At 42.1% G+C, this 8,768-nt stretch overlaps 1 protein-coding gene across 1 annotated transcript; it reads right to left on the bottom strand.

The window, feature by feature from the left end:
• Window positions 1–2,158: 2,158 nt before the first annotated feature.
• LOC139838031 (uncharacterized) lies at window positions 2,159–8,349 on the bottom strand. Its single transcript, XM_071827382.1, has 7 exons — window positions 8,333–8,349; window positions 7,543–8,218; window positions 7,389–7,446; window positions 6,817–6,879; window positions 6,644–6,721; window positions 6,038–6,142; window positions 2,159–5,901 (listed from the first exon to the last, which is right to left on the bottom strand). Exons 1-3 carry the CDS (start codon window positions 8,347–8,349, stop codon window positions 7,429–7,431), a joined length of 711 nt encoding a protein of 236 aa, XP_071683483.1. The 3' UTR covers window positions 2,159–5,901; window positions 6,038–6,142; window positions 6,644–6,721; window positions 6,817–6,879; window positions 7,389–7,428.
• Between the last annotated feature and the right edge of the window lie 419 nt (window positions 8,350–8,768).

Here is an 8,768-nt window from a genome sequence, read left to right as displayed (position 1 = left end):
TTTTTGGTTTCATAAATCCTAGTAAGGAAATATTCTCGGAATTGGACGAAATCAACGCCCAAGATCTTATTTTTCCACGAAGCTTCCAGAACACCGGGGGAGATACGAAGTGGGGGGACGAGGCGACGCCACACTAGGGCGGCGCGGCCCAGGCCCTGGCCGCGCGGCCCTAGCATGTGGGCCCCTCGTGGCGCCCCCTGACCTACCCTTCCGCCTACTTAAGCCTTCGTCGATAATAGTTCCAGTACCGAGATCCACGATACGAAAAACCTTCCAGAGACGCCGCCGCCGCCAATCCCATCTTGGGGGATTCAGGAGATCGCCTCCGGCACCCTGCCGGAGAGAGGAATCATCCCCCGGAGGACTCTTCACCGCCATGGTCGCCTCCGGAGTGATGTGTGAGTAGTTCACCCCTGGACTATGGGTCCACAGCAGTAGCTAGATAGTTGTCTTCTCCTCATTGTGCTATCATTGTTGGATCTTGTGAGCTACCTAACATGATCAAGATCATCTATCTGTAATGCTACATGTTGCGTTTGTTGGGATCCGATGAATAATGAATGCTATGTTATGTTGATTATCAATCTATCATCTATGTGTTGTTTATGATCTTGCACGCTCTCCGTTGCTAGTAGAGGCTCTGGCCAAGTTTTTGCTTGTAACTCCAAGAGGGAGTATTTATGCTCGATAGTGGGTTCATGCCTCCATTAAATGCAGGACGGTGTGAGAAAGTTCTAAGGTTGTGGATGTGCTGTTGCCACTAGGGATAAAACATCAATGCTATGTCTAAGGATGTATTTGTTGATTACATTACACACCATACTTAATGCAATTGTCTGTTGTTTGCAATTTAATACTGGAGGGGGTTCGGATGATAACCTGAAGGTGGAATTTTTAGGCATAGATGCATGCTGGATAGCGGTCTATGTACTTTGTCGTAATGCCCAATTAAATCTCACACTACTCATCATAACATGTATGTGCATGGTCATGTCCTCTTTATTTGTCAATTGCACAACTGTAATTTGTTCACCCAACATGCTTATTCTTATCGGAGAGACGCCACTAGTGAATTGTGGACCCCGGTCCATTCTTTTACATCGAATACAATCTACTGCAATACTCGTTCTACTGTTCTCTGCAAACATCATCATCCACACTATACGTCTAATCCTTTGTTACAGCAAGCCGGTGAGATTGAAAACCTCACTGTCACGTTGGGGCAAAGTAATTTGGTTGTGTTGTGCAGGTTCCACGTTGGCGCCGGAATCCCTGGTGTTGCGCCGCACTACACTCCGCCGCCATCAACCTTCAACGTGCTTCTTGGCTCCTACTGGTTCGATAAACCTTGGTTTCTTACTGAGGGAAAACTTGCCGCTGTACGCATCACACGTTCCTCTTGGGGTTCCCAACGGACGCGTGTTGTACGCGTATCAAAGCAAATCAAGATTTTCTGGCGCTGTTGCCGGGGAGATCAAGACACGCTGCGAGGGGAGTCTCCACTTCCAATATCTTTACTTTGTTTTTTATCTTGCTTTATTTTATTTACTACTTTGTTTGCTCCATTATATCAAAACACAAAAAAAGTAGTTGCTAGCTTTACTTTATTTACTGTCTTGTTTGCAATCTCCATATTAAAAACACAAAAAAAATTGTTACTTGCATTTACCTTATTTTTGTTACCATGACTAGTCCTGTAGTTGTTACTCTATCACCCGAGGAATCGATCTTAAACAAAGGGGTGAAGAGGGTTTTAAAGAAGCTTGGTCTAGAATTTTTTATTCTTATAATAAAACTGAACCTAAAATGACACTAAGTTTGCTTCTTAGTAATTTTTATTTTGGGCTTATTCTTCGCTATAGATATGCCTTAGATGTTGTAGTGGGAGGAGATTTCCTTCACTGTGATGGGGATCAAGCTTTTAATGCCATAAAAAAATTGGTTGCATGATCTAGCTCCACTAATAACTAGATTTAGATGTGCGCCTTGGCGCACGAACCCGTAAAAATCGTGCTGATACAGACTTTGTATAAATAAAGACAATAAAAATCATAAAACATTGATTAAGATTACTGACGATGTGCTCAATGTCAATGAGGATAAAATTGCACATGTAATAACTACATTTATAAGGCAACTCAATGAAAGGCACACAACATTCCATCTAAAGCTACTAAATTAATCATAATCCGAGACAACATTCCATCTAAAGCTACTCAGTAGCTACATGTGCATCAGATTCTCTCAAAACAGATTCCTTGGTGTAACTATGAAAGCAGTAAATAACAAAGCCACAAGAGCATACAGATAACCGTCTTGAATTTTCTCAAATTAACTATCAGAGATGGAAGAACTGAATAATGCTCATTCACTACTCTCATGCATTCCCTTCTACCAATGTGTCAATCAAATAGGGGCACGAAGTTAAACTCATGTTTTCATGTACTGAACCAGAGAAGGCAAGAGCTGTGATGCACGAAGCTTGATTTGCAGATTGGCTTTATTGGAAGATTGGACTACCAGAAAGCCCCAGCCCATATCCTTCTTCCTTGATTCTTTATTACCCAACGAATTGAGAAGATAAAGTGGAGGTTGAAGGATCGGAGGAGCTAGCTAGGAGGCAGCGCCGGCAGCGCCAGAGCTGAGAGCTCGCTGGCTGGATGCATGCGCCTGGTTGCCATCACCGCCGGCTGCCGTCCCGCCGATAGGTCGCCGTCCACAAGCAGCGTGAGTGCCGACTCGACGTCGCCATCTCAGGCTCTCGGGCAACAGCAGCTCGACCGTGGAATTTCGGTGAGGCCCTGCACTTTTCAATCTTGCACTCGTATTGAAGCTGCTGGTATTGTGCCATTTTAGAAATTTCAGTGATTAAAGCAGTTTTTTATTGAAGATTCTACTGCGAGTAAAAAAAAAGGAACCAAACATGAGAATTTAAACAACACAAGTGAGTTGCTTGCACATGAGAAGCATTAATATTTTCCGACAAACAACATAAGAACCCAATCAAGGAAAATTAGCCATAGAGCTGCATGACAAACGTTTAAACAACACACAACACTTGGTACTACCTATATGCACCTGACTGAAAATAACATAATACTTCTTAGAGGAGCAGCAATTTCATCACATACCGAGTTCAGGAACATGAACACATGCAGCTGTATTTTCGCGAACCTACAATGACAAAATGTTCAGGAACACGAACTGTAAAATAATAAGGAAATGAATGTAACAGAACACATAGAACCAACATGCCAAAAAAGGTGCCCTTGACCATTGAGTAATTGATTTACCCTTGACCATTGAGTAATTGATTTACTCCCATGCAATCGATGCTAAATTGTGAAAGGAATAAAATAATATTTGGTTCCATGAACTCAGATAAAGAGCTATGCTGACCTTCTCAGATTTATATGAATTCCAAAGTAAGATATCTGATATTCACGTGCCACTTAAGGAAGAGATATCTGACAGTAATATTAGATTTCAGAATTTTTCTGTTAATCAAAATACTCACAATTAACTTTCTTGACTGAGCTTGAAGATATCAATTTACTCACTGAACCTCTAAATGAAAAAGTTCATAAGAGCATGGCAACAAAGGCAGTTCCTAATGCAAAAAAAAGAGAGGTACGGATATCCAAAAGCAAGCGAATATCTGTTGGATATCCAAAAGCAAGCGAATATCTGTTCTTACAGAAAAAAATGCCAGGTCTATGGCATAAAAGAATTCTGAGATTCTCCCTGTACATTCAAAATTTGAAAGCCTGAAACCATGTATGTACAGTCCCTTCAGGTAAGATTGCAGGAATACCAAACCCAACATCTGATGTAGTGAAAGAACTACAGGGAAAAACAGTCTATTTAAATACCAAACCCAACATTTTCTTTCTCGTACCGTATTTTCTTTCTTTTACCACATGTAATCTCCTAAGTATCTAATGATGTGGTTTGTTTAATTCTCTAAAGTAACCATGTTCAAGCCACGCTTGGTGCTGCCTGGATATCATCGGTTCTTACAATGTAAATAGAAAGGATTCAACCGGTATACCACTATTCTGTGACATTTCTGTAACCAAAGCAGACAAACTGGAAAGAACGTATGGCGAAGTAAGAAACATCTGCAAGTTTAATTGGGAAGTGTTATCTCTTGACCTAGCAGGGTTTTTTTAAGAACTATTCCATAGAATCAGAAATTACTCATCTCGCTAAAAAGGAATGTTCCTTATGAAATAACTTCAAAAAATCTGGAGCCATTCATGAAAAGTGTCTTCAAAAAATCCTTACGAACAGTGATGTTATCTTTGCAGCTCACATAAATCATTGAACCAAACTTTCTACCAATTTGCTACATGTGGAATAAATAAGAAACTAAGTAGACAACTTAGGAGCCAAACTGAGAAAATCAAATTGCATTGCACTCCACCAGCTACAGAACATCGGTACAAAGAAACTAAAGTTGGTACCCTTAAAATAATTCAATGACAACTCACATAAATATGTCCGTCAACTTATTAACTGGAAACCTTTGAAATATCAATAGAATAAAAATGACATGGAAAAGGAGTCAGAGACAGAACACTTAGCAAATTCCTTCCAAATTCCAAATAAAAGAGGGACATGTTCCATAAAAAAGACAGTTGTGACATAGATAGGCACTAATATATATGAATGAAAAAGCAGAACAATAGATGTATAATTACCAATCTATACCCCTCTTAGATCTTAAATATATAAATCATTATATGTAGATCATATATGGAGGGGGAGACGAAAACGTGTTACAACCAAGGGAAGCAGAAATGTCAAGAGTAAGTCATAGCCAATCAAGTAACTAAGATAAGGACACATAGCCAGACAATATATAGGCACAAAGGAGAATTCCTGTTATTTCTTAGGACAACAACATCATGACTTTTGCCCAAACTGAGTGCATACTGGTTGAGTATACTTCTCATCAGCGGCTGCAGCTATTAGTGTCCCAAATTCAGCACCAACAAACCACTTTCAAGTCCAAACTGAATAGAAAGTTAAGCTCACATAAACCAAGTTAAATCAGAGCATTGCCTATTTGCTCTCAAAAGTACTGAACACTGGATAAAAACCGTCTGTTCAAAACATGCAGGCCTACTATTTTTATTCATTCACTGCATCCTCCTGACGATGTGACAGGAGGAGCCAGGACGCTGCGGTGTTTTAAGCCGCGGTCGATTCAAACATAATATTCAGAAATATTTCAGTGCGTAATTCAGGAGTAGACTTTCTTCTGAGATTTTTATAGTCAGTAGTCAGTTCTTGGTGATATGAATAAAAACCTCTCCCAAATGAAGACAGTGGCAATGAAATGGGAAGTATGATAATAGCCCTTAAAGTGAATTGAGCCAATGGAGAGATAAGAGGATCAAACTAATAGGAGTATTACACCTTATCGATCCCACGTGGCTGGATGTATGCTGCATGTAAATATCAATGGCATCTTAGATAACCACAAGGTATACAGATCACCACAAGTTGAAAAGAGTGATGAAAGAAAATAACAGATGGAAACAGTTACTTATAATTACTCATTTCATATTGAAAAGGAAGTTTTTTGTCAGATATGCCTGGACTAACTAATGGCATGGCTCAATGAATATGTGCTCTAAAAATCAGAGTAGAAGGGATGTGTTGAGATAGTTACCTAAGATAAAACAGTGAGGATCGATCTTCGAGAAAATATGTGCCTTCAGGAAAAGGATCAAACATGAGTTCCCCCCATACAACAACTCAGTTCATCAAGATATCCTGTGAGCCACTCAGTATGATAGCTCAGCTTTTGTGTTGTTTGTTACTTGATAGAGGATTACAACACTTCACGAGTTCACGTGCACATACTTCCCGTACCAATACCTGCAAAACTCTCTGGAAAAAAAAATCCTTCAAAGTTATCTTTTTGTGCAAGGTGTACTAATTATAAACATGCAGTCTTGCTAAGACGGAAGAAAAGAATGACCATTCATTATATAGAAAGGAAGCATACACATGTCTCTTGACATACCGATTATTTCTGAGCTCTAGTTTCTGCCATGGCGTGGCTGGCCCTCAAACCGTCAAGGTTTCTTCGGAATCCCAACTTCTCTTTGCAAACCTGCAACATGAAATGCTGCAATGAGAATAACCAAGGTGAGACGATAATACAATCAGAGAAATGGCTGAACGAACACAACTTAAATGGGTACATAGCTAGATTGGTTTTAGTCATAAGTAAATCACACAAGCATGGCATTTGGATGATTATTCTTGAAGTAGAATTTCTATCTGCAGTAGGAATTAACAAATTTCAGAGACACCAGGCCATGAAAATGCATGAGCTTCTATGCTGTCATGTGTTTGTGCTCCCTCAGCATGGTTAGCAGATGTATAAAGAATTGTGTACATATATGACCAATGCTACAACATGTTTTAGGACACAAACCAGACAGAAATCAAAGCAGATTCTGACAAATATGGTTTTGTATGCATTCTGGTGAATCTTATGTTAGGATAGTATGTTTTGAGATCTAGCAATATCGACACCATCAAGTATATCTCAGAAGGTCAAGGATCATTCACAGCATATATATGGTGAGTATGAACGGTGTGAAATATGAGATAAACAGTATACCTTATCTAATCAAAATATCCAGCGCTAGCCACATCATCAATCCAGAGTTAAGACTATTTAGTTTTAAAAGATCTGGTCCTGCTGTTAAATGGTGAGTATCTTGTTCTATGGCATTAGATCATCCTAAGCATGCAGTATAGGCAGTAAGTTATGAGATGACATGTGAAACAAACCTTGGTGGCTCATACTATATAACAAGCAAAGGAATCTGGGTGATGAGCACCGACTCTCCCGACCTGTCCAATAAAATCCAATTCATAGTAAACAGTAATTACAAGAATCTGAATACTTTGTATAATAGAAATAATCCTGAAAAACCATGAACGCCAGTCAATGTTCATGGGAAGATTTGGGTTAAAACTCATAAATACAGAGACTAACATGACATAAAGAAATTTTCATGTGATGTAAGTGAACTTAAACAGTAAGATCGCAACGGGCTCTTGTTTAGTTAAAAAGAAATACAACGGCCCGAAATATATGGCTACATAGTTTGAATGCCACTAAATGCATGGTACTGAATCTTATCTCAAATCTTTTCTGTCATATACCTAGGCACATAGCCGAGGTACTATATAGCTAAGAGATCGTTAACTGCAGCTAAATTTCAGAAGTAAAGAATTACTGAGTAAACAGTAGAACTCATTGGATTTCTATCAAACACATTATAGGCATATATACAAAAAAAAACGTGAAAGATAGAGAGAGAGAGGACGAGAGAAATCAGAGCAAAAGAAAAGACAACCTTGGACTGACCCATGGATTCATGGTTGAGGGGACCTGCTTTACACCATGAGAGGATCCTGCAGCAAAAACGTGATCAGAACCAATGGGATCTAGTGGTGATTATACATAATAAGAGAGCTACAGATTAACGAAATAGAGAAGCTAGAACATACCTTGTGGGAAGATTCGTGCTCGTTGAGGACAGCCTTGGTGGGTCGAGGGGAGCACGGGAGGGGATTGGGTGAGGGAGCAGCCTCAGCAGCAACTGCAGGAGATCCCGCGTGGAGATCGGCAGCGTGAGCAACCTCCGCTGGTCTCGAGGGTGGGGAAGGCGCCGAGCTCCGGCGGGAGGCGAGGTCGAGCTCCGCGAGCGCGGGCGCGTTGCCGAGCTCGAGCTCCGCGAGCGCGGGCGCGTTGCCGAGTTCCGGCGGGAGGCGGCCCGCTAGGTTGAGCTCCGCGAGCGCGGCCGTGTTGCCGCCTTGCCGCCGTTTTTTGGGGGAGGAGATGAACGAGAGAGAAGAGGATGCGGGAGTTGGTGGCTGCCTCTCTCTCCATGTCCATTTCTTTTGTGGCTGCCTCCGCCGCCGTCGCCGTCGCGGCCGCCATGGGGACGAGGGGGTCGGATGGCTGGTTTTGCTTTTGTGCTGCCCTGGAGCCTGCGGGCGCGGAGCGGGGGCGCGGAGGGCGGGCGCGGAGCGGAGGCGGCGGCTGGGAGCGGAGGAGGAAGGGGAGAGGGAGAGGGCGGGCGCGGAGCGGAGGCGGCGGCTGGGAGCGGAGGAGGAAGGGGAGAGGGAGCGACGGGATTGGAGCTCGCAGCCACGCGCGACGGGAGAGTCTGGGCCGAGCGGGCTTCACAGGACCCGTGGATAAAATGCGGGTCTGTGGGAGGGCCTCGCGCCCTGGATGGAATGGCTGGCCGAGATCGCGCCACGTCAGCTCGATCGGACGGCCCAGAATCCAAACGCCTGTGAGAGCCCCATGGGGGTGCAGCAATCATACCGTGAGATTATGATCCATCCCTTGTTAGTGTCTATAATAGATTGAATACTCTTGAGACACATGTATCTTGCTTGAAAGAAGGGTATGGTCGGATTCGTGAGCATTTTGATTATGTTCCTATAAACTCTGAACCATCAATGTGGGATCCCACTATTAAAGTTACTATTGATGGTAAATTTTTTGATGCTCGTTGTGATATTATGACTGAATTTTGCCTTATGCCTGAAAATATTTATAAATCTTTGACACTCTGGGGACTTACTGAAGGAGGAGAAGGAATAACTCTCACTGATAACTCTGTTATAATTCCTAAGGGAATAGCTGAAGGAGTATTCACAAACCTTCTTGGAAAAACGGTATCCACTGATTATCTCGTTATTGAATGTGTAGGTACATGACA

This window comes from Lolium perenne, chromosome 3, assembly GCF_019359855.2.
Source record: "Lolium perenne isolate Kyuss_39 chromosome 3, Kyuss_2.0, whole genome shotgun sequence".
NCBI lineage: Eukaryota > Viridiplantae > Streptophyta > Magnoliopsida > Poales > Poaceae > Lolium > Lolium perenne.
Note: the sequence above shows the minus strand (reverse complement) of the source record. Positions and strands in the feature narration are given on the sequence as shown.